The following is a 27,011-nucleotide window of genomic DNA, read 5'->3' on the forward strand; positions in this document are numbered from 1 at the left end:
GATAATTAAAACACTACCTCTATACCAAAACTACAGGCAACAAAAGAAAAAATAGATTGGATATCAAAATTAAAAACCTGTATGTATCAAAGGCTACAGTCAACAGAGTGAAAAGGTAACCCATAGAATGGGAGCAAATATTTGTAAACCATCAATCCGACAAGAGGTTAATATTCAGAATATATAAAGAACTCCTATGACTCAACAACAACAACACCTGATTTTAAAAAGAGCCAAGAACTTGAACAGATATTTCTCAAAGATGAGCAAATGGCCAGTAAGCACATGAAAAGATGTTCAAAGTCATTAATCATTGGGGGCATGCAAATCACAGTTGCCGTTAGATACTACCTCACACCCATTAGGATGGCTACTACCAGGAAAACTATAAAAAACTAAACAAAAAAAAAACTCCAGAAAATAACAAGCTGGCAAGGATTTAGAAAAGTTGGAACCCTTGTGATAGAGGCTTCATCATTTTACATTCCCGTGTGTGTGTGTGTATATGTATGTGCATGTACATATATATGTACACACACAAATGAAATATTATTCAGCTTCAAAAAGAAGGTAAATTCTGACATATGCTACAACATGGATGGACCTTAAGGGCATTATGCTAAGTGAGGTAAGCCCATCACAAAATGACAAATACTGTATGTTTCCACTTATATCATGTACATAGAATAGTTAAATTCATAGAGATAGGCATAGAATGAGGGTGCCAGAGGCTGGGGGGAGAAGAAAATGGAGAGTTACTATTTAATAAGTATAAAGTTTTGCAAGATAAAAAGAGTTTTGGAGATGGATGGTGGTGATTGTTGCACAACAATGAGAATGCACTTATTATCAGTGATACTTTTAATAAGTTCACTTAAAATGGTTAAGATAGTAAATTTTGATATTATATATATTTTTGCCGTAAATAAAAATAAAATTTAAAAGAACTCACTACCAATAAAAACCTGTGAGATGCAGCAAAAACAGAGCTTCTAGTGGCATAGTGTAGAATTAACATTTATTTTAGAAATACAGGGAGGCTGAAACTTAAAGCTAAGTGTCTCATTTAAGAAGTTAGGGCCGGGCGCGGTGGCTCAAGCCTGTAATCTCAGCACTTTGGGAGGCTGAGACGGGCGGATCACGCGGTCAGGAGATCGAGACCATCCTGGCTAACACGGTGAAATCCCGTCTCTACCAAAAAATACAAAAAACTAGCTGGGCGAGGGGGTGGGCACCTGTAGTCCCAGCTACTCGGGAGGCTGAGGCAGGAGAATGGCGTGAACCCGGGAGGCGGAGCTTGCAGTGAGCTGAGATCCAGCCACTGTACTCCAGCCTGGGCCACAGAGCCAGACTCTGTCTCAAAAAAAAAAAAAAAAAAAAAAAAGAAGTTAGGAGGAGGAACAAAATAAACTCAAAGAAAGGGAAAAGAGAACATAAGAAAGAGCTAAAATAGATGAAACAGAAAATAGAGAAATAGTTAAGAGCAGTCAACAAAGACAAAAGATGATTCCTGACAAGACTAACAAAGTAGAGAAATCTACGGGGAATTGAAAAGAAAAAAATGCATAATACTGTAAATTAAAAGGGGACACAACTACAGATACAGCAGAGACTTAAAATGTGATAATAAGAGAATAATAGATTCATACAAATAAATTTGAAAAGTCAGATAAAATGGATGGATTCTAAATAAAACTACTTCATATTTTAAGAAATAGAAAGCCACATTAGCATTACAAGTGATCAATAAATCAAAGCGGTAATTTTATCTTCCCATAAGAAAACATCAGGCCTACATGTTTTATAGATGAAATTTATCAAGCATTTGAGGAAAAGATCATTCTAATCTTATTCAAATATTTCCAAAAACCAGAAAAAGAGGGACTACTCCCAAATATATTCTATGAAGCTAGTATAATTTTGAAAACCTAACAAGGATAGTAAAGGAATGACAAATTATGGGACTATTTCACTTATATAGAAGCAAAAATCCTAAACAAAATATTAATAAACCAAATCTGGCAATGCATAAAAGGATCATTTACTATAATCAAGTTAGGTTTCTCATAGGGATACAATGATTGGTTAACATTAGAAAATTCAATAGTTAAGTAGGCAGAAGACAATATGCATTTCACAAAAGAGGATATACATACAGCTAATAACATATAAAGAAATGCTCAACTTCATGACTGATCAGGGAAATGCAATGCTAGACCACTATGAAATACTATTTTATACTAAAAAATTATTAGCAAAAAATTATTTTTTTGAGACAGGGTCTTGGTCTGTCACTCAGGCTGGAGTGTAGTGATATGATCACAACTCACTGCAGCCTCAGACTCCTGGGCTCAAGTCATCCTCCCACCTCAGTCTCCTGAATAGCACCACAGGTGCACGCCACCATGACTGGCTGACTTTCATTTAAAAAAATTTTTTTGGTGGGGATGACGTCTCACTATGTTGCCCAGGCTGATCTTGAATTCCTGGGCTCAAGCGATCCCCCTGACTTGGCCTCCCAAAGTGCTGGGATTACAGGTGTGAGTAACTGCACCTGGCCAACAAAAAACTTCTAAGTTTAACAACATTCAGAGCTAGATAAATTGTTCATCAATGGGATCTCTTATTCATTGCTTGTGGGAATATAATTGGTGTGAGTATTTTGGAAAAAAATTTGGAATTTTCTTTTCAAAGTTGAATGCCCATATATCTTAGGGCCTAGCAATTCCATTCCTAGGTATATACCCAAGAGACACTTTTGTAATAAGTCTCAGGAGACATGTGTAAGAATTTTCATAGTAACACTGTTCACAAAAGTAAAAAAAAAAAGAAAAAACCAAAAACTGGAAAAAACCCAGATAGTATCAAAAGGATGGATAAATTGTGATATATTTGCCCCAAAGAATATGTGACAACCCATTGAGCGCAATGCTCAATGGAAAAGCAAGCTCTAAAAGCCTATATACTAAACCAGTTTTATAAATTTCAACAACAACAACAACAACAAACAACAAAAACAAAGCAGAGAGTGGATTCTGGGAAGATGGTGGAGTAGAAGCACCAGGAATCTATATCCCCATCTGGACAACAACTGCGCTGGTAGAATCTGTCTGCTGTAACTGTTTTGGAACTCTGCAGTCTATTAAAGATTTGCAGCTTCCAGGGGAGGTCTTGGATGGTACATTGCAGTTAATTTCGGTTTATTTTAGCTTTTAGCACAGTAGCAGCTACTCATGCCCCAGCCCCGTGCCGGGCAGGTGTGCATGTGTTCTTGGAACAGTTTACACAGCTTGTAGGAGCCAGGGTGAACAAAAAGAATCCTGTCCTCCAAATATTGAGGTTCTGTGCTCTGACTGCTGATTGTTGCTTGTGATCACAAAAGTGCAAATAAAGAAGTGTCTGTGCATTGTTGTACTTCCTCCCATTACTGCAAACCTCTCTTCCTATATTGAGGTTATTTTCAGGATAAAGATCCAGTGATCATTTTCCCCCTTCATTTTCTTATTTTCTGCTTTTGTGAGCCAGACATTAAAAACTAAAACATTCAAAAACAACTGCATAGGAAATTAGAAAGTGATCATGAGTACCCAGAATAAGACTTAGAAAAGACCTGACAAGACCTTAAGTTTACACCTCAGGCTGAGCCTCAGCACAGAGGCAGCCTACAACAATTTTTTAAAAATAACAAAAACAGGAAACTCTAGAGAAGAAGGAGAATATGATTTCCAGAGCTACCATATGAATGTTCAGTTCAAATGTAAATTGAAATGTCCACTTTTTAACAAAAATTGCAAGGCATACAAAAAGGAAAGTGTGACCCATTTAGAGGGAAAAAACAAACCAACAGAAACTATCTCTGAAAAATATCTGATGGTAGATCTACCAAGCAAAGACTTTACAACAACTGTCTTCGAGACATACAAAGAACTAAAGAAAGATGTGGAAAAAGTCAAGAAACAATATATGAATGAAATGAAAATATCAGTAAAGAGATGAGAAATCTAAAAGTAAATTTAAAATTATTCTGGAGCTGAAAATATAGTAACTGAAACTTTAAAATCCACCAGAGGGATTCAAAGGCATATTTGAGAAGGTAGAAGAGAGATTCAGTGAAATTGAAGATAGGACAATGGAAATTATTGAGTTTAAGGGACAGAAAGGAAAAAGCTTAAAGAAAAGTGAATGGAGTCTAAGAAAACTATAGGAAACCATCAAGTTGACCAACATATGCATTGTGAGAGTCTCAGAAGGAGAAGAGTAACAAAAATTTTGAAGAAATAATGAGAGAGTATTTGAAGAAATAATGGCTGAAAACTCCCCAAATTTGATGAAGGACATGAATATAAACATCCAAATATGAACTCTAAGTAAAATCAACTCAAAGAGATCTACACACAGGAGACACATTACAATCAAAAGTTCAAAAGGCAAAGATAAAGAGGCAAGCTTAAAAGTTGCAACTTAAAAGGGAATCATCATATACAGGGGACTATCAATAAAATAATCAGTAGATCTCTCATCAGAAATTTTACAGGCCAGACAGAGTTGATGAACTGATATATTCAAAGTGCTAAAAGAGAATTTAAACAAGCTCATCAACCAAGAATCCTCTATCTGGCAAAACTATCTTTCAAAAGATACTTGGGAGGCTAAGGCAGGAGAATAGCTTGAACTCAGGTGGCAGAGGTTGCAGTGAGCTGAGATCACACCACTGCACTCCAGCCTGGGCAACACAGCAAGACTGTCTCAAAAAAAAAAAAAAAGAAAAAAAAGAAAAAGAAAAATGTGACTGACAAACTGAAGAATGCATCAGAATCTCTTAATAGCAGAATTGATCAAGCAGAAGAAAGAATTAGTGAGCTTGAAGACAGGCTATTTGAAAATACACAGTGGAGACAAATAGAAAAAAAGATTTTTTAAAAAGTAGCATGCCTACAAGATTTAGAAGGTAGCCTCAAAAAAGCAAATCTAAGAGTTATTGGCCTAAAAGAGGAGGTAGAGAGAGAGAGAGAGAGAGAGAGAGAGAGAGAGAGAGAGAGAGAGATTGGGGTAGAAAGTTTATTCAAAAGAATACTAATGGAGAACTTCCCAAACCCAGAAAAATACACCACTAATCAAGCACAAGAAGGTTACCAAGCAGATAGAACACCAAGCAGATTTAACCCAAAGTTGACTACTTCAAGGCATTTAATAATCAAACTCCCAAAGGTCAAGGATAAAGAAAGGATACTAAAAACATAAGGAGAAAACAAACAGATAACAGAAAATGGAGCTCCAATATGTTTGACAGCTGACTTTTCAGTGGAAACCTTACAGGCCAGGAGAGAGTAGCATGACATATTTAAAGTTCTGAAGGAAAAAAACTTTACCCTAGAGTAGCATATCCAAAAAAATCATTCAAATATGAAGGAGAAATAAAGACTTTCCCAGACAAACAGAAGCTGAGGGATTTCATCAACACAAGACCTGTCCTATAAGAAATGCTAAAGGAAGTTCTTCAATCTGAAAGAAAAGGACATTAATGAGCAATAAGAAATCATCTGAAGGTACAAAGCTCAATGGTAATAGTAAATACATAAAAAAACACAGAATATTGTAACACTACAATTGTGGTATGTAAGCTATTAATATCTTGAGTGGAAAAACAAAAAGATGAGCTGATCAAAAATAATAACTATAACTTTTCAAGATATAGTTCACAAACGGTTAAAAAGCAGAGGGACGAAGTTAAAATGCAAAGTTTTTATTGTTTTCTTTTTGCTTGTTTGTTTATGCAATCAGTATTAAGTTGTCATCAGTTTAAAATAATGGGTTATAAGATATTTTTGCAAGCCTCATGGTAACTGCAAATCCAAAAGTATACAATGAATACACAAAAAATAAAAAGCAATAAATTAAAATATGCCACCAGAGAAAATCACCCTCACTAAAAGGAACACCAGAAAAAAGGAAAAAAGAGAAGCACAAAACAACCAGAAAACAGTAACAAAGTGGCAAGAGTAAGTCCTTACTTATCAATAACATGAATATAAATGGACTCGACACTCCACTCAAAAGACATAGAATGAATGAATGGATTAAAATAAAAAAAAAACAAAAAAAAAAAAAACAAAGCTTGGGCACATGTTCTCAGGACCTCCTGAGGACTGTGTCATTGGCAAAACCATTTTTAAAAACCTAAAAACAAACAAACAGAAAACACAGCAAGACTATTGATCTGTTGCCTATAAGAAACACACTTCAACTGTAAAGACACACATTGAAAATAAAGGAATGGAGAAAGATATTCAATGCAAAAGGAAACCAAAAAAAGAGCAGGAGCAGCTATACTTACATCAGACAAGATAGATTTCAAGACAAAAACTACAAAGAGAGACAAAGAATGTCATTAGAAAATGATAAACAGGTCAATTCAGCAAGAGGATATAACAATTGTAAAAATATATTTACTGGAGCATCCAGATATATAAAGCTAATATTATTAGAGCTAAAGAGAGAGAGAGAGACCCCAATGCAAAAATAGCTGGAGACTTCAACACCCCACTTTCAGCATTGGATAAATCATCCAGACAGAAAATCAACAAAGAAACATCATACTTAATCTGTGCTATGGGCCAAATAGACTTAATAGATATTTACAAAACATTTCCCTCAATGGTTACAGAATACAAATTATTTTCAGCACATGGATCATTCTCAAGGACAGAGTATATTTAGGCCAGAAAATAAGTCTCAAAGCATTTCAAAAAGTTGAAATAATATGAAGTATTTTCTCTGATCACAATGGAATAAAACTAGAACTCAACAAGAAGAGGAATTTTGAAAACTATACAGAAACATGAAAATTAAACCACATGCTATAGAATGATCATTCAATGAAGAGATTAAGAAGGAAAATTGAAAAATTTCTTGAAACAAATGATAATGGATACACAACATACTAAATAAAACCTATGGGATACAGCAAATGCAGTACTAAGATGGAATTTTATAGCTGTAAGTGTGTATATCAAGAAAGTAGAAAAATTTTAAATAATATAAAATACATCTTGAAGAACTAGAAAAGCAAAAGCAAACCAAACCCAAAGTTAGTAGAAGAAAAGAAATAATAAAGATCAAAACAGAAATAAGTGAAATTGAAATGATAAAAAAATACAAAAGATCAATGAAATGAAAAAGTTGGTTTTTAAAAAAGATAAACAAAATTGACAAACTTTTAGCCCCACTAAGAACAAAAGAGAGGAGACTCAAATATATAAAATCATAGATGAAAAAGGAGACATTACAACTGATACCACAGAAATTCAAAGGATCATTAGAAGCTACTATGAGCAAATATATGCCAATAAATTGGAAAATCTAGAAGAAATGAATAAATTCCTAGACACATACAACCTACTAAGATTGAACCATAAAGAAATCCAAAACCTGAACAGATCAATAACAAGTAATGCTATTGAACCCATTATAAAAAGTCTCTTAGCAAAGAAAAGACTCTTAGCAAAGAAAAGATGAAAAAGAAATCAAGAAAGTAATCCCATTTACAATAGCCACAAATAAAATAAAATACCTGGAAATTAATTTAGCCAAAACAGTGAAAGGTCTCTACAAGGAAAATTATAAAATTGATGCAAGAAATTGAAGAGAACACACACAAAAAATGGAAAGTATTCCATGTTCATGGATTGGAAGACTTAATATAGTTAAAATGTCCATACTATCCAAAGCAATCTACACATTCAATGCAATCTCTATCAAAATACCAATGACATTCTTCACAGATATAGAAAAAACAATTCAAAAATGTATATGGAACCAAAAAAGACCCAGAAGAGCCAAAGCTATCCTGAGCAAAAAGAACAAAACTGGAGGAATAACATTACCTGACTTCAAATTATGCTATAGAGCTATAGTAACAAAAACAGCATGGCACTGGCATAAAAACAGACACATAGACCAATGGAACCGAATAGAGAATGCAGAAATGAATCCATACATCTACAGTGAACTCATTTTTTTTACAAAGGTGCCAAGTACACACATTGGGGACAGGATAGTCTCTTCAATAAATGGTGCTGGGAAAATTGGATATTCATATGCAGAAGAACGAAACTAGACTCCTATCTCTCACCATATACCAAAATTAAATAAAAATGGATTAAATACTTAAATTTAAGACCTCAAACGATGAAACTACTAAAAGAAAACATTGGGGCAACTCTCCAGGACATTGAACTGGGCAAGGATATCCTGAGTAATAACCCACAAGCACATGCAACCAAAGCAAACATTGATAAATGGGATCATATCAAGTTAAAAAGCTTCTGCACAGCAAAAGAAACAATCAACAAAGTAAACAGACAATGCACAGAATGGGAGAAAATATTTGCAAACTCCTATCCATCTGAGAAGGGATTAATAACCAGAATACACAAGAAGCTCAAACAACTCAATGAGAAAAAAAAAAAAAAAATCAAATAATCTGATTTTTAAATGGGCAAAAATCTGAATGTACATGTCTCAAAAGAAGAAAGACAAATGGCAAACAGGTATATAAAGAGGCTCAACATCATTGATTATCAGAGAAATACAAATCAAAACTACAATGAGATATCATCTCAACCCAATTAAAATGGCTTGTATCAAAAAAACAGGCAATTACAAATGCTGGCAAGAACCTGGAGAAACTCATACACTCATACACTGTTGGTGAGAATGCAAATTAGTACAACCACTACGGAGAACAGTTTTGAGTTTCCTCAAAAAACTAGAAATAGAGCTACCATATGATCCAGCCATCCCACAGATAGGTATCTACCTAAAAGAAAGAAAATCCATATATTGAAGAGATATCTGCACTCCCATGTTCATTGCAGCACTATTTACAATAGCCTAGATTCACAAACAATCTAAATATCCATCAACATTAGATGAATGGATAAAGAAAATGTACATGTACACAATGGAGTACTATTCAGCCATAAAGAGAATGAGATTCTGTCATTTGCAATAACAGGAATGGAACCAGAGGCCACTATGTTAAGTGAAATAAGTCAGGTACATAAAGAAACTTCATGTCTCACTTATTTGTGGGAGCTAAAACTTAAAACAACTGAACCCATAGAAATAAAAATTAGAATAATAGCTATCAGAGGCTGGGAGGGGTAGTGATGGGGTGGGGGAGAAGTGGGATGGTTAATGGGTACAAAAAATAGAAAGAATGGATAAGATCTAGTATTTGATAGCACAACAGGGTAACTATAGTCAGTAATAATTTAATTTTACATTTTAAAATAACTAAAAGAGTATAATTGGATTGTTTGTAACACAAAGGATAAATGCTTGAGGCAATGGATACCCCATTTGCCCTGATGTGATTATTACATGTTGTATGCCTATATCAAAATATCTCATATACCTCATAAATATATACACATACTATATACCACAAAAATTAAAAATTAAAAAACAAGAATTATTAGTTTGTGGTTTTGGGCACACAGTGTATAAAGAAGGAATTTTGTGACAACAACAACCAAAAGGGGTAGATAAGGAACTGTAAAAGAGCCAAGTTTTTGTATGTTATTGAAGTTAAGCTGTTATAAATCCAAATTAGAATGCTATAATTTTAAGATGTTAAATGTAATCCCTCTGGTGACCAGAAATAAAATAACTGTAGAATACATATAAAAGGAGATGAGAAAGAAATTTAAATGTTTCCCTATAAAAAATCAACTAAACATAAAAGAAGACAGTAATGCAGAAAATGAGGAACAAAAAAGCTTAAGGCTTATAGAAAACAAATAGCAAAATGACAGAAATAAGTCCCTCAACAGTAATTACTTTAAATATAAATGGATCAAACTTTCCAGTCAAAACACAGAGATTGGCAGAATGGATAAAAACATAAAACTAGCAAGCAAAACTCAGGAGCATATTAAAAGGATTGCACATCATAACCAAATAGGCCTTATTCCTGGAATGCAAGGATGGTTCAACATATGAAAATTGATCAATGTAATATACACATTAACATAATGAAGGGAAAAAAATTCCATGGCCATCCCAATGGATGCATAAAAAGCATTTCACAAAATTAAACGTCCTTTGATGACACAAACATTATAAAAACTAGCAATAGAATAAAACCGATATAAAAATCATATATGGAAAACCACATCTGAAACATCATACTCTATGGTGAAAGACTAGAAGCATTTTGTTATTATTATCAGAAACAAGACCAGGATGTTCACTTCTGCCACTTCTACTCAATATAGTATTGGAAATTTTAGCTAGAGCAATTAGGTATAAAAAAGAAATAAAATGGCATTCAAACTGGAAAGAAAGAAGTAAAATTATGCCTGTTCACAGGTGATCTCATATGTAGAATGCCCTATAGATTCCACAAAAAACTCTTAGATCTAATAAATAAATTCAGCAAAGTATCAGGGGACAAACTCAACACACAAAAATCAGTTGCATTTCTATACATTAACAGTGAATAATCTGAGAAATTATTTTTAAAAATCCCATTTACAATAACATCAAAAAGAAAAAATATTTAGGAATTAGCTTAACCAATGAGGTGAAAGACTTGAACAATGAAAACTATGAAACATTGCTGAAAGAAATTAGGGACAGGAATAATGAAAACACATTCCATATTCATAGACTGAAATACTTAATATCATTAAGATGTCAGTACTGCCCAAGGTGGTCTACTGATTCAATGCAATCCCTATCAAAATCTCAATTGCAAGAGAAACTCATTCTAAAATGTATATGGAACCTCAAGAAACCCCAAATAGCCCAAACAATTTGGGGGAAAGAAAAACCTATGGAGGCACACTTCCTGATTTTTAAATTACTGAAAAACTACAGTAATCAAAACAGCATGGTACTAGCATAAAGAGAGGTTTATAGACCAATGAAATAGGATAAAAATCCCAGAAATAAACCCTCACATATATGATTAAATGATTTTTGACAAGAGTACCAAGACCATTCAATGGAAGAAAGGCAGTCTTTTCAACAAATGGTGCTGGGGCAACTGTATATCCATATGCAAAAAAGTGAAGTTGAACTCTTACCTAATACCATATATAAAAATTAACTAAAAATGGAAATGTAAGACCTAAAACTATAAAGATTCTGTTAGAAAACATAGGGGAAACACTTTATGACATTAGAGTTGGCAGTCATTTCTTGGATGTGACACCAAAGGCATAGGCAACAAAAGATAAAATAATCAAATTGGATTTCAGAAAAAAATTAAGTTTGTTCATCAAAAGACAATATGAACAGAGTAAAAAGGCAGCCCACAGAATGGGAGAAATTATTTGCAAATCACCTATCTGATAAAGGATCAATATTCAGAATATATAGACAACTCATAAAACTCAACAACAATAAAAATAGTGCAATTCAAAATAGTGCGAAATGGCCTCTCTACTGACTGATAAGTTCACATCTGAACTGTGTTGTTTACATATAAGTTGGCATCTCTGGAAGCCCTGATGTGGCAGGAATATTTACAGGAATTCCACCCTGGAGTGGACAGGAGGGGCATGTGAGCTGCGTGGAAGAAGGATAAACCTATTCACTGAAGCTCCAGAGAATCGAAACAGCCGCAATAGCTAGCTGTGAATTCTGGCAGAAGAACACAATGCCAACTATGGGAACTGCAGGAGCTCTGAGGTCCCTTTGCACTCCAAGAGAGAGAATGACTTTCCAGCCTGTGGACACAGAGGAGTCCTTTCAGGCCTTTCTGGTTTCCTGTTTCAGAAAAGTGGGATAACTTTAAGACGTCCTGGACTGTGTGCTAAACTATAAAAACGGGTTGGGGTGAAATGGAGAGCCAACTTATTTTAAATGGGAACCAAAAAGAGGTAGAACTCTTGGAAACTTTGTGTTCTGTGTGTTCTATTTTTATTGATGGACTCTATTAAGTTGGCCACTAGCCACAGAGTGGCCTGTGCCATTTTCTGGATTGCTGTTAACACTCTTGGTGAGTGCGCCTCATTTTTCCAATTGGGACATAAAGTCCTTAAGGTAAAGAATTGTTTTATCCTTCTTTGTATCTCCCAAAGTACTTTTCATGGGACAGGAGCTTCATGTGGGCATTCAATGACTGGTTTCATGGTGTTTGATGGTTTCATTCATTCATTCATTCATTCATCCATTCCACAGCCCTTTAATATGGGCATATCATGCAGTGAGAAAGGCTAAAGTGTGGGCTTGGAGATGCTTTGGGATAGGAGGACCAGCCCTATTCACTGGGGACCTGAGTGCCAGGGTCCATCTTCAATGCCCCTATTGTCTTATTTCCAGAGAAGAATCCCAGAAGGTCATGGAGATGCAACTCCATGTCCTTACCTGGATAGATCCTGAAGAATCCAGTTGCACTGCCAAAATATTGCCAGGTCAACGTTGGGTCTCTCTGGAAGTTCTCCACAAAGACAGCATTCAAGGCTTCAGACATGTAGACTCCATTTAAAATATCTGGGTCTGAAGGGTGAGATTATAGATGATCATGATCCTGTAGAACTTCTCAGGAAAATGGTGATCATGCCTGGTGGGCTTGCCTGGTGGGTGTGTCTGGTGAGTGCCTGGTGGGTGTGTCTGGTGGGTGTGTCTGGGGGACTTGCCTGGTGGGTGTGCCTGGTGGGTGTGTCTGGTGGATGTCTGGTGGGTGTGTCTGGTGGGTGCATCTGGTGGGTGTGCCTGGTGGGCTTGCCTGGTGGGTGTACCTGGTGGGTGTGTTTGGTAAGTGTGCCTGGTGAGTGTGTCTGTCACGTATGCCTGTTGGGTGTGCTTGGTGGGTTTGCCTGGTGGGCTTGCCTGGTGGGTGTGCCTGGTGGGTGTGTCTGGTGGGTGTGCCTGTTGGGTGTGCTTGGTGGGTGTGCCTGTTGGGTGTGTTTGGTAAGTGCCTGGTGGGTGTGTCTGGTGGGCGTGCCTGGTGAGTGTGCCTAAGCTGAGCGTGCTAGGCTACCTTTGTTGTACACGTTTGTGGGCAGCTGCACGCTGCTGATGGAGGTGTTCACCGGCAGGTTGCTGAAGTGCGCATTGGACTCCAGGAGGAACTCGGCGCCCAGCTCCACGAAGTTGCCTTTCTCGTCCCTCTCATTGATCAGGACCGAGTTGTAATAGTCGAACTGGGGTGGACAGGTGAGGCCCACGGAGACGGCCCGAGCACAGGGACAGGTGGAGAGAGAGGAAGAGAAACGGCGCAGGTGAGAGGACGTGAGGGCCGGGGCGGAGCGGCCATCAGTGTCTACACAAGCACCTGCAGCGGCGTGCTGGACGCAGAGGCAGGAGGCCGACGTTTGATGACCGTCGTCCTGGCCGCTGCCTCAGTCCCCAACTTGGAGCAGCGTGTGTTGACGCGGCCGAGGCGGAGAGGAGACAGGCAGCCACGGAGTCGAGGACAGGTAGAGACAAGGAGCCCCATCAGCCCCTCCACTTCTCGCGGGCCAGGAAGGTCCCAGAGCCCCAGAACGGAGCCTGCGGAATCTTGGGGCCTACAGCCTTGGCCTCAGACAGGGCCCAGGTTCCAAGTGCCCCAGGTTCCGAGTCCCGCAGCTGCCCTCGGCCTCTCCAGCGTGGTAGTGGAGGGTGTGCTAGGATTGCCTCCAGCAGAGCCCCGGCCCCATTTCCTCCACACCACTGGGTTCACACCTGAACACCCCCAGGACTGCCTCACGGACATCCCCACGCCAACTCCCACGCCAGGTTCCTGCACCCCACACCTGGCTCCTCCTCAGGACACTGCGGGCCGCGCTGGCCTTCCAGGCACACTCCCAGCTGCCTCCCCGCCCTGCTCAAGCCCTCCGCACCTGCCTTTCCCTGCTGAGAAAGGCCAGGCTCCTACGCTGGCACCCAAGGCTCCCCCCACCCCCTCACCTAACTGTCCAAGGCCACTGTCTTCGTCACCAGCCTCTGGACACATAGGGCCCAGGTCCTATGTGTTTCCTCAACCAACCTTGTGTTTTCTTATTTCTGTGTCTTCTTTCCACTGTGACCAAAGGCCCCTTTTCCGGGCCCTGTCTGCCTAAATCCCTCTGAGCCCTGGGCGTGGCCCCAGGCTGCCCTGTCTGCGGGAGTTTCAGGGCAGCCCTCCCCTTCTCCAGCCTGCATTCTCCGGAGGCTCCATCCACCCATCTGTAGTGACTTGTGATGTGCCTTATACTGGAGTTCTTTGCACTGTGAACTTCTTGAGGTCAAGAACAAGTTCTGATCCAGAGGCTAGCACATTGCTGTGCCTGTGTGGGGTGAGCAGTAAATGTCTATGGAATCAGTGGATCACCACCCTACACCACCACCCCCATATCTAGTACTCAGGTGATCCTGGCCCTCTGGCACCAGTGCCAGGAGTGGGACTCACCACCAGGGACTCGTTGAATTCGTGGTTCAGGTCGGCCTCCTCGGCAGCCTCCACCAGATTCTGAGGGATGGGAACACAGAGGTAGGAAGAATGGGTGAAAGGAACCCAGCGGGTTTTCAGCAAGTGAAACAGTTGCCAGGTGACCCAGCAATTCCACTCCTGGGTGTATGCCCAGGAGAATTGAAAACAGGGACGCTAACAAGAACTTAGGCACGAATATTCACAGCCACACTATGCACAACAGCCAAAAAGCACGTGCATACAGCTAAGTGAAAGCAGCCCATGGGAAGAGGCCATGTACTGTGTGATCCCAACAACATGGTGTTCTGGAAAGGCAAGACTAGGGAGATGGAGAAGATAAGTGGTTGCCAATGGTTGGGGATTTTTAGGGCAGTGAAATTCTTTTGATACTGTAATAGCGGATGCATGTCATTGCACATGTTTCCAAACCCACAGAATGTACGAGAGTGAGCCCTAATGTGTGCTATGGACTTTGGGATAATGGAAATTCATTGATTATACCCAATCTACCATGGATGCAGGGTGTTGATAGTGGGGAAGGCTGTGGCAACAGGGGATGTATGGAAACTGTACTTTCTTCTACATTTTGCTGTAAACCTAAAATGGCTCTAAAAAATAAAGTCTACTAAAATATGTGCATTTTGTGTGTGTGTGTGTGTGTGTATGCAAAGCCAAAAGATGGAAACAACTCAAATGTCTGTCATTTGATGAACTAATGAACAAGATGTGGGTTATGCACACAAGGGAATATTATACAGCCCTAAAAAGGAATGAATTGCTGATGCATGGAACAACACAGATGAACCCTGGAGACATTATGCGAAGTGAAATAAGTCTACAAATGGTCACATATTGTATGATTCCATTTACGTGAAATACCCACAACAGGCAAATCCATAGACAGAAAGAGATTAGTGGTTGCAGAGTTAAGAGGAGGGGGATAGTGGAGTGATTGCTTACTTAGTATTCAGATTCTGCTTGGAGTGATGAAAAAGTTCTAGAACTAGATGATGGAGATGGTTGTACAACATTGTGGATGTACTTAATACCACTAAATTATACACTTTAAAATAATGGTCAATTTTATCTTACATGTATTTTGCTGCAATACCTTTTTTTTTTTTTTTTTTTTTTTGAGATGGAGTCTTGCTCTGTCACCCAGACTGGAGTGCAGTGATGTGATCTTGGCTCACTGCAACCTCCACCTCCCAGGTTCAAGTGATTCTCCTGCCTCAACCTCCCGAGTAGCTGGGACCACAGGCGCCTGCCATCATGCCTGGCTAATTTTGGTATTTTTAGTGGAGATGAGGTTTCACCGTGTTGGCCAGTATCGTCTGGATCTCTTGACCTCATCATCCGCCCACATCGGCCTCCCAAAGTGCTGAGATTACAGGCGTGAGCCACCGCGCCTGGCACAATATTTTTTTCTTTTTTTAAAGAGCAGGCCAGCACCACAGAGTGTCAGGGTAAGTCAGGGTGGGGGAAGTGTTCTGGGAGTCAGAGGACCCAAGATCCTGTTCTAGCTTTGTCAGAGCCAGGCCACTAAGCCTCTCTGGTCTTCTGCTTATACAGCCGTAAATTGGGTAGGATAATCCCTGCCTCCCCAGTCTCAGCCTACAGATCCTAGGATAAGGAAATTCCACAGGGAAATACTCATTTCAGGGAGGCTTTGCAGGAAACTTCCCATGCGCATCCTCATAGAAGATCTGCAACCCCCACACACCACCCACAGCAGGGGCAGGAACCAGCGCTCACAGAAAGTCTGCAGAGCAGTGCTTCTTTGGTGTCTGAGGCTGTGGAAGGGCACAGGGAGCCTGGAGCCCCAGCCTCTGGGAGTGTCTCAGGACTACTCGCTGCTCTAGGGGAGGAGACCACCCCTTATATTGTCTTATGCCCAATTTCTGCCTCCAAAGAAAGAAGAAGTAAAAACTAAAAGGCAGAAACGAAATCCACAGGCGGACATCCCGGCGCTGCACCCTGGGCCTGGTAGTTAAAGATCGACCCCTGACCTAACCAGTTATGTTATCTATAGATTCCAGATATTGTATGGAGAAGCACTGTGAAAATCCCTGTCCTGTTCTGTTCCGTTCTGATTACCGGTGCATGCAGCCCCCAATCACGTATTCCCTGCTTGCTCAATTGATCACGACCCTCTCACGTGGACCCCCTTAGAGTTGTGAGCCCTGAAAAGGGACAGGAATTGCTCACTCGGGGAGCTCGGCTCTTGAGACAGAAGTCTTGCCGATGCTCCCGGCCGAATAAACCTCTTCTTTCTTTAACTTGGTGTCTGAGGAGTTTTGTCTGTGGCTCGTCTTGCTACACTCTAGTGACACAAGGACCAACGCCTGAAGTCAGGTGAGTTTCATACCCCACTGTCTGTATTTAACCCAAGGAGGCTGTTTACACAACGCTCACTGATTGAAAGAGGCAGGCGTCACTGCAGGTGCCGGGCTGTGTGTGAGGCTGGTGCCTTCCTGCTGTGGTGTGTGATTCAGGGACCCCGGATAGGCTCTTGAGTCCCCAGGCATCTTCTCGTTGGTTCCTGATGCTAAGATCTCTTGCCCCTAGGCCTGCAGAAATGTTGCTCATTATAACACATGGGAAAGAAGGCCCCAGCAACCCTGACCTCGGCCTCTTCCCAGAGCGGGGGTTGTGATGGGGGTGGGGAGAAATGCAGCACACTGGGGAGGCAGCAGCTCACCTGCCCTATCTGCCCCTTCCCCTGCTGCTTGGCCCTGGTCTCAGCCTCCCAACCCAGCCAACCACCCCCGATCTCCTCTCTCCTCATTCTCCTGGCTGGTCTTACGAGTCCTTTCAGGGACAGCACTGGACTTGGATGGTTCGACTCTTGACTGGATGGAGGGGAGGACTGTATCTCTCCAACCACACTGTATCTACTGGTTTATACCATCCAGGTCCCCAGAGGCCTCAGTGCAGACACTTCATCCCAGAGAAGGGGACAGCTTCTGTTTCTCCTGGGCTGCACCAGGCTTGGTGGATGTCCAGTAACAGGGTCACCTGGGCACAGGGCCTATCCCTCTAAGCACCTCTGCTGCCCGGGTGGCCCTCAGAGCACTTTAGCCAGGAAGGCGGGTCCTGATGACTGAATGAGGGTAAGGGAGGAACAAGGAGAGATGAGAAGGAGGAGAGGGAACGGAGGAGCTTGGCTTTGCTGGCCCCAGCTAGCTCGACTCCCACCCTCCTTCTGCTCGTCTGTCCGTCCATTCCCAAAGTAATTCCTAGGTGCTCACCCTGTGCAGTGCTCTGTACTGGTCACTGGGTATGGTCTGGTGACTCAGAGTTCCCCACAATGCTGCAGGCTGACCCGGCAGTGCTGGGCATGGCCACCTCGGGGCAGAGCTCCGGTCCCAGCCCCTCCCCTCTCCTCTTGTTTCCTGTCATTTCCTCTTTTACAGGGATTCTTGGAGTAAGGGCTCTTTTGGCTAATGGAGGTACAAGGTGGACTCTTGTAAGATAGGAGAGGGTCACGAGGGTGGGAGGATGCAGGGCCATGACAGGGGGAGGGTCACTCTGCCACCCTGCGTCATGGGGCTGGGGAGAAATGCCCTGCAGATCACAGGCCTGGAGTACCTGGACGGCCTCGACTTTCCTCCGCAGCATGGTCTCCATGTCCTCTGAGAACTTCCTCACCAGCTCCAAGCCATCCACCTCCTCGATCTTCAGACTGGACTCCACATCCTTGTACTTCTGTTTGGGGAAGGTGGGAGAGATGGGTGCACGTGGTTTTGTACCAGCATGGTTGCACCTGTGTATGCATGGCCTCCATCCTCTCAACAGGTGCATTCTGGCACACGGAGCCTGCTTTACTCAACTAGGGGGAGGCCTAGCCCTCTCCTCCTTGGACAACATCGCCAGTGATAGTATCGCTGCCTCTCTTCAAATGTCTCTCTGTTCCAGGTGCTCTAGACGCATTGCAGTTATAGCCTTAACAGGGGAGTAGACCAAGGCTCAGAGAAGTCAGTGAACTTGACCAAGGTCAGTGAGCAGGTGACCCTTGATGGGGCCAGGGCTCCCAGGCACCCCTACCCATGTCCTTTGTGCAGAGCCATGCTGCTTCCCGGGCTTGTGAAACCACCCCGGCATCACTTTCCCCCAATGCCCCCAAAGAGGCATCTTGCTATGAAAGTGCCCCTGTGGACGTGGATGTGAACCTCACCTCCCCACGTCCCGACAGAGCTCGGCAGCTCCAGGAACTGAGCACGGCTGCCTGACAACTGCCAGTGAGCCCAGGAAAGCCTGGAGCGGGGTTTGAGTTTTCTCTCTGGACCCAGGGGAGACCAGCTTTCATTGACTGTGCATATTGTGAATGTCTATTCACCCAGCTCTGAAATTTGTTGGCCGTGTGACCACAGGCAAGCCAGTCAACCAGTTTCCTCATTTGTAGGATGTGACATTTACATAGCTTTAGTGTATGCTCTAGAACGCATAGATTTTACAGAATACTTTTACCCCAAACGGCCACATCAGTACTGCTCTCTGCTCCTCGGCCCGGGTTGTGGTGCTGTGCAGCATAGGAGTGTGCTGTGAGGGGCAGGCGGGGTCTTAGCTGTCATCGCTACAGTGGCCTGTGGGGGCCCAGGGAGCAGCCCACCCTGGCTCCTCTTACTCCACCAGGGAAAGGCCTGGGGGCTGTGGGCAGGGGAGTTGAGGAGGGACATGTGGTCACATGCAAGCATAAAAGCCTGGGATTCAGGATCTTTGTGATATGGAAAAGGTGCCTCATGCATTGGTGGTGGGAATGAAATCATGACTATGAAGCTCTCAGTGAGTGGTAATAATAGAGGAGGATGAGCTGCCATTGGAACTGCTCTGGAGAGTTACAAATATTAGAGAACAGTGAAGTTGTTTATAACCTGGTAAGAAGACCAGCCAGCCGTTAATCTGCACAGAAAGCAATGCATATTAAGGGGGCGGATGCTGGACGTGGCTGGGGGCTGGGGGACTGACAGCTGGAGGTATGGGAGCTCTCCCTGCACAGAAGCCACAGCCCGTCCACCTTCTATGGTCCAAGCAGCTCCTAGGGCTCTGCACATGCCCTCCAAGTCTCCGCTAGCATCACAGGTGTTAGGCCTGCATCCCACTCCATCCACTCCCTCTGTCTCCCCTTTATTCTTCACCCCACCCCCACCCAGTACACCTCCTGCATCTAATTCCACCTTGGCCTCTGCTCCCTGAGGACCTGGCACAATGCTCCTGACCACGCCCCCAAACCGCCCCCACTGCCTTGCTTTGGGAGTTGAGCAAATCATTCACCTCCCTGGGCCTCAGTGTCCCCGTCTGAAATAAGCCGATTTGATAGGAGGCCCAAGGCCCCTCACAGCACTGGCATTTGGGGGCTTTGATGGCTGACTGCCCTCTGCCACCCGGTGGGCTCTCTGGAAGGGGGTGACTGACCTTCTGCAGCAAGAGGGAGCCCGAGTATTTGGTCAGAGTGTTATACAGGTCCCCGCCGAAGGTGTCAGCCCATAGCTTCACTCTGCCAGGCAACGAAAGGACATGTGTATACACACAAGTACATGCACAAATACAGAAATACATGCATACACATATGGATTCACACACATAGAAAGCAAGTGTCTACACACAGACACCAGCTGATGCATGCATACTCAAACACACAGACACATGCTGCATAAGGAATGCACACACACACACACACCCCCACATGCATACCCTTACACACACACACGCATATGCATACACACATGTGACATAAGCCCAGAAACACACAAAAAAGCACCTGTCCCTCCTCCTGTCCCTAAAGCTATAGCCATGGCCTGGGCAGGAGACGCGGAGAACCCTCCGGCTCCAGGGGCTGCACTGCTGTGTGTGAGCATTCTCGGCAGGCTCTCCTGCTGAGGGTCGTGAGGCAGGGCTGACCAGCCCAGAACTGGGCCTCACCCCAAGCCTCTGGGGCCTCTGGTTGGAGAGTGGCGGACCCAGAGGAGAGCAGGAGGGGAGAGGCAGTGGACAGGCTCAGGCCAGGGTCAGAGGACCCTGAGGACAAAGGAGGACCTGCCTGGCCACAGCTGTGGCCTCTCAGTGAATTGTTCCCTCCAGGGCACTCCACTCAAGGCCACCGGGGGCTGCCAAACCCTCTGTTGAAACCTCAGAGAACGCGTGAGGCAAGGGCGCAGGAGGAAAAGTCTCTGAGCTGCCACTGCTGAGGCTGAGGGCAGGGCAGGCTGGGAGGGCACGAGGAGGCCACACCTTGCCCTCTGCGTAGGCAGCCTAGTGGGGAGCCCCGACCTCTGGCCCATGCCCCAGAAATGCAGCACAATCCCACCACCTGGGCCAGGCTCCTGGGGTCCTGGGGGCAGGCACACAGGGCTGGGTCTGAGTCGCTCCAAATGCAGCGGAAGTGGTTTGCCTGTGCAATCATTTCAAGATCAGCAGTCGCCACTCAACCAGTGTTTATCAGGGTCCTACCATGAGGCAGCCTGGAGCCACCCCCAAGTCCCCACCTTTGCAGGGACAGTTTTCTCATGCAGGTAGCATAGTACACGTCTGAAGGTGCCCATGAAGGTCGGGGAGAGGTAGTGGTATAAGGAAAGGCTTCCCGGGGGAGGGAGATCTGAGCTCTGGGTTAGAAGTTTGGTAGCGGTTAGCCTGCAAAGGGATCTGGAAGGGGATTGTAGGTAGGGAGTACAGAAGAGCTTGGAGGAGTAAAACATGACTTCCAGGTTTCCAGTGTGGGCTGTTGACCTGATGGTGTTATTGAATAAAATTAAGACTATCAGGAAGGTTGGGGGAACAAGTTGAGGAGGGTGAAAGGTGACGTGTGTAACTTGGGCTCTGCTGAATGTGAGGTTCCCATTGCAGAGCTACCAAGTGCCATTGGGCAGGTTGTGCACTGCACAACTCTAGAAGGCACCAATTGTGTTTTATCTTGAAAGACACACATCTGAATTTAAAACCTCACATGAGGTTTAGGAAAAGCTGCCCATAAGCATTGGGTATGTGTCTAACAGGTAGAGACAGGGCCGGGAGTCATCCGCACAAAGGTAAGGATTGAAATTCTGAGGGCAGGAGGGCTCTCTCAAGGAGGGTGTGCAGCATGAGATCTCTGAGTGTTGACAGATGTTGGGGAGCACCCCCAACCTCATGGGGAGGAAGGGGAGGAGGAGCACTTGAAGATAGCAGAGATAAGCGGTGCCCATGGAGACCCAGCGGAGGGCAGTGCCGTGGAAATCAGCAGAGATAAGCGGTGCCCAGGGAGACCCAGCGGAGCGCAGCGCCACGGAAGTCAGCAGAGATAAGCGGTGCCCAGGGAGACCCAGCGGAGCGCAGCGCCATGGAAGTCAAGACACTGGGATAAAAGGAGAGGGGAGCTTGTGTGTCCCAAGCAACAGGGTCTGGGGAGACAAGGCCAGGAATGTGTCCTGGATCGGGCACGAGGAGGGCTTTGGGGACCCTGTGGAAACAGACTTGGGTGGAGGTGGAGGGCCTGCAGGCAGAAGGGAAAGACTGAGAAGAGAGGTTCGGCGGGAGTGAGGACAGGTGGGGCCAAGTCCTGGGCAGGCAGACGAGGCTGTGTGCAGGCTGTGGTCTCCGGTAGCACCCAGGGCTTCTGCATAGACGGCCGCTGGGGCCCCCCTGCCTGAAGGCCTGGATTCCAGCCACCTTGACTTGGCCCTCAGCCCACTCCTGGAGTTGGCCCTCTCCTATCAGCTGGTGTGGGTTCTGGGGATGAAAATTGTCCTCAACATCTCCTGCAGCAACAGAGAGCGTTACAGGCTGGCAGTGGGTGTGACTGGAGTTCAAATCCCAGCACCTTCATTTCCTGGCCTTGTGAACTTGGGGAAGTCACCTGGCCTCTCCGGGCCTCTGTTTCCTCAGCTGCAAAACGGGATAAAATAAGCCCCTGCTGAATGGCTTTGCAAACTAACGGTGTCATTTGTGAAGCACCCAGCTCCGTGCCAGGCAGGAAACAAGGAGAGCTGTGCGGCTTGATGGGAGACGATGCTGCCTAATCCACTGCTCAGCCAAACACATGCGCAGTGGGTCATGTGGGCTCCCTGTCCCCACTCCTGCTAAGACATGCAGTTGGCAGGTGGCTCGGCTGGTGGCCTGGCTATGGTGCTGGGCTCAAGCGACTGGATTAAACAGGATAGGGTCTGTACCACCTACAGTCTGGAAGGCTCTGTCCCCCACCATGTCATGGAAATTTCCTTCCTAGGACCACCCTAGCTAGGGCCTCAAATACAGACACCCCGGAGAGGTTGCACCAAGGTGCACGTGACTGATACCGGGTTCTTCCCTGGAGCTGGTCTTAATGGCCGGCTATAGAATCAAGGCTGGAAAGAGGCAGAAAGGTGTAGAAAGGGAAGACTGCGGCCACCAAAATCCATTTTTTCCCCAGTTCCTGGACAAGCCACCTCCTGTGTGCATGAGACGTTCTGTGGGTTCAGAACTGCATCCCCTTTTTGGAATGTCAAAATATGCATTTCTTGCCAAATCCTCTGGGGAGCTGCGATGATGAGATAACCCGGCTCCCTTAGGCCGCCTCATCTCAGCGATTATCCTGAAGGAGCACCCGCCCTGCAGGTGCCCCAGAAGCTTCTTGTCAGGCCAAGAAGAGAGCAGCCCTGATGACCAGTTCTGCCGAAAGCCATCCTGCTCCTGGGGAGGGGCAGGTGGGACTCCAGAACTCACAGAGCTTTTGGGAGGAGAGAGAGGAGGCCAGAGAAGAAACGGGTTTTGCAGTAAGAGAGTGGTCAGTCGCAGCCACTGGGGAAGAGCCCAGAGGGAGGGCAGGGGCGGGAGGAGTGGGCAGAGGAGGGAGGCCCAGCCCGGGAAGAAAGTGGGAAAGGGTGACGGGTTTTTGGGGTGGGGTTGAACATGATGCTTACGTTTCCAGAGGAATCTTGGCCTGCCCCCAGGTAGGGGACAGGGAGGTGCCCAGGAGCAGCAGCCACAGGAGGGCCGAGGTCTTCTGCACAAAGGCCCAGGCCACGGGCATTGGCTGGTGGGGAATCCAGCAGCTGGTGGAGCTGAGATTTGCGAGGAAGTTGGGGGTGGCCGGCATGGTGGGCCTGGGGTTGGGGAGGGGAAGGAGGGCAGAGCAGCCACAGACCATGAGCTCTGTCTGCCTGCCTCCCAGACCCCAGGGACGCCCCAAGCCTTTGTCTTCTGGGCCCTGGCGAGCCTGGGGTCTCCAGCCTCTCAGTCCTGGGTGGGGAGGGCTTCTCTCTGCCCCACAGCTGCAGCTCACAGAAGAGTCGCCCCACCTAGCCAGCAGGCCTCTGGAGAGGGACTGGGGGAGAGGCTGTGGCAACATGAACCCCTTTAATCCGCTGGCCTCTCCTCTAATCCTCTCCTGACAGCAGGGAGGGGGTGGCAGGGGTGGGGAGCTGCCTCCCGAGATTACCACGACTGCAGCTGGTTCCCTCAGGGCTGCAGTGCACCCCTCTGCTTTAAAGAGGTAGCCCCGTTCCTGCGGAACCACCTTCTGGACCCAGGAAGGGCTTGCTGTGACTCTGGCCAGAGGACAGCAGCTGAGTTTGCACAGTGCTCTGATGGACCCACAAATCTCTTGTTGACCCTGAGGTGGGGGCGTGTCCTCATCCCTGCTTGGCAGAGGCTCTTGAGGCCCGGGGAGTCCCAGGGGCAGGGCTGGGACTCTGGCTGGTGTTTCCAGGCCTGGGGCCTTTGGGCCAGGTCATAGGTCATAGGTGAAGTCAGTGCAGGTCATAGGTCATAGGTAAAGTCAGTGCAGGTCATAGGTCATAGGTGAAGTCAGTGCGGGTCATAGGTCATAGGTGAAGTCAGTGCGGGTCATAGGTTATATGTGAAGTCAGTGCGGGTCATAGGTCATAGGTGAAGTCAGTGGACCCACGCCTCCACATCTCAGCTGCTCGTGGGCAGGGCGGGGACGTGTTTGCTGTGCAACTGATGAAGCTTCAGGGCCCCTGAGTCCACAGACTCCACCCTTTCCTGGGGAGGCCCTAGCAATGTGTTCCTGTGGCCAAACATTTTTGTAAACTATGCAGAAGTGAGATAGTTTAACCATAGCCGGTTGAGACGTCTGTCTCTTTCCATCCCAACTTCTCTTCTGTCTCATAGGCCCTTAGTTGGATGATGTTTGGGTGGCCGAGGGCACTTGGGGGATCCATTTAAGAGGAAAGTGAGCCAGGGAAACATTTAATCTGGGCTTAGAGGGATATGCTGATGTGGCTCACAGCGACTTCTTTGTATAGAGAAGTGACCTCCAGCTGAGTGTGGGAAGGGCTTCCAGGAACACTCGTCCCACAGGACATCCCACCAGCAGCTGCAGCAAGAGAGGCTGGGCGGCAATGGGAGCGCACCCCACCCCTCTCACCCCGGCCACGTGTTGTGGGGAGGGCAAAATAACCGTCAGGAGCTCATCTGCAGAAAATCTGCAAAAAGCCCACAGGTAACATTGTTAGTGGAGGATCTGGTTCTCACCAAGGCTGGGCCAGAACAGAAGTTCTCCCCTGTTAGGAAAATAGTTGATATTGAGAGAATATAACTACACTGTACATTGCTTTGTGTTCTGATGAGAGTCACACAAATTAGAATTGATCAAAATTCTTGTGTTGTGAGCCCAAACCCATAGTAGTACCACATGAGTCTTCTGGGGGTGAAGTCATAGATTTTATGCAGTCCCTGTATCGGATTGTTTTCTTAGTGTAACTGGTGCACCACGTCTTCACAAAATCTGGTGGTTCCAGCAAAATGGTACACAAAATTGCCACCAACGCAGAGAAATGCTTGCAGAAGCAAGTGTTCTGATGACAGAACTCCTACACAGACTCATCAATAAGTCTGTGTTGTAGTATCAGAGTAATCTGGCAGCACAGTTTTGTGGCTGAATACAATGTATTTTTTAAAGGCGTCTGAATGAGTCCTATGAATGTCTTAATTTCACATAAATTTTGTACATGTTTTGAGGATTACAAATCAAACACATTTAGAAAAAATAATACACAGGTTCATTGGGCAGTCAATACATAAAAAGAACGTAACTTCTCTAGGTTTTGTGAATTTGGTGGCATTCACCAGCTTCTTAAAATTTGTAATTTGGAATGATTTTTAAAACTAAATAAATATTCACCTTTTTTCAACTTTTTTATTGTGGCCAAATACACATAACATAAAATGTACCGTCTTCATCATTTTTTTAAGTGTACGATTTAGTGTGATTACATACATTCATAATGTTGTTCCACCGTCACCACCATCTATCTCTATAATTCTTTGATCTTGTAAAACTGAAACTCTGAACCCATTAAACACTAGCTCCCCTTCCCTTCTCCCCCAGCCGCTGGCGGCTGCTGCTCTGCTCTCTGTGTCTCTGATGTGAGGGGACCTCACAGAAGTGGAATCATCACATAGTTGTCCTTCTGTGACTGGCTTATTTCACTTAGCACAATGTCCGTAAGGTTCAGCCACGGTGCAGCGTGTGTCAGAATCTCCTTCTTTTTTAAGGCTGATTAATATTCCATTGTGTGGATGGACCTCATTTTGTGCATCCATTCCTCTATCAGTGGACATCGGGGTGGTGTCCTCCTTTCCGCTACTGTGAAATATGCAGCTTGCTCTCAAGACGGGTGTGCAAATATCTCTTCGAGATCCTGCTTTCAATAATAAATATGCACTTTTATATTTATGTTTGCACTTGTGATTTGCATTATTTTTCTTTGATGGATAACCACTCGCACATTATATAAGCTCCCGACCCCTCAGAACCTGCCCCCACCAGGTTTCAGCACCTGTCTGGAAAAGGCTTCACCTCCCTCTACTGTGTCAAGCGTGAGAGCGGCTTAGAAAGCTTTGTCCTTCACAGACACGCTAGTGGCCCGTGTCCTGAGCAGCCCCTTAGACATACTTAGGAAGCCTCCAAAACTAGGCCTCCTCGGCCCAAGGCCACCCCTGGCCTCCAGGCGGCAGACTCTGCCCACTTCCGGTTCAGGCTCTATCGGCGGTTTCCCTCCCTGAGTGGGGGCTGGAGGGGTAACAGCTGGGCTGCAGCCTGTGTCCCTACACGCACACCTTTCCCAAGAGTCCTTTGGAAACCAGCTTTCTCACCTGTTTCCTGCAGGCCCCTGTCTGGGAGCGGGCCTCCCCACGCTGCCTCTCTTCATCGATTCTTTTTTTTTTTTGAGACGGAGTCTCGCTGCGTCGCCCAGGCTGGAGTGCAGTGGCCGGATCTCAGCTCACTGCAAGCTCCGCCTCCCGGGTTCCCGCCATTCTCCTGCCTCAGCCTCCCGAGTAGCTGGGACTACAGGCGCCCGCCACCGCGCCCGGCTAGTTTTTTTTGTATTTTTTTTAGTAGAGACGGGGTTTCACTGTGTTAGCCAGATGGTCTCGATCTCCTGACCTCGTGCTCCGCCCGTCTCGGCCTCCCAAAGTGCTGGGATTACAGGCGTGAGCCACCGCGCCCGGCTTTTCATCTATTCTTAATGCAGCAACTGAAGGATCTTTTCAAATGTAAGTCAGACCCTGTGGCTCCTCTGCTCCGAATTCCCCAGGGCTGCCCACCTCTCTTAGAGGAAAAGCCACAGTTCTGACCACAGCCACGAGGCCATACCTGGCTGGAGCTGGCTTGATTTTAAAAATC

General features: G+C 45.1%; 1 protein-coding gene across 1 annotated transcript in view; it reads right to left on the minus strand.

Moving 5' to 3' along the window:
* Positions 1 to 23,507, minus strand: part of CACNA2D4 (calcium voltage-gated channel auxiliary subunit alpha2delta 4) — a 126,874-nt gene extending 103,367 nt beyond the window's left edge. Inside the window, exons 1-6 of the mRNA XM_026447804.1 lie at positions 23,281 to 23,507; positions 19,823 to 19,904; positions 17,999 to 18,115; positions 14,387 to 14,446; positions 12,995 to 13,157; positions 12,379 to 12,510 (exon numbers count right to left, since the gene is read on the minus strand). Of these exons, the coding sequence (XP_026303589.1) occupies positions 12,379 to 12,510; positions 12,995 to 13,157; positions 14,387 to 14,446; positions 17,999 to 18,115; positions 19,823 to 19,904; positions 23,281 to 23,507 (781 nt within the window). The remainder of the gene's footprint in view (positions 1 to 12,378; positions 12,511 to 12,994; positions 13,158 to 14,386; positions 14,447 to 17,998; positions 18,116 to 19,822; positions 19,905 to 23,280) is intronic.
* Between the last annotated feature and the right edge of the window lie 3,504 nt (positions 23,508 to 27,011).

The sequence above is a fragment of the Piliocolobus tephrosceles genome, chromosome 10 (genome assembly GCF_002776525.5).
Source record: "Piliocolobus tephrosceles isolate RC106 chromosome 10, ASM277652v3, whole genome shotgun sequence".
Taxonomy (NCBI): Eukaryota; Metazoa; Chordata; class Mammalia; order Primates; family Cercopithecidae; genus Piliocolobus; species Piliocolobus tephrosceles.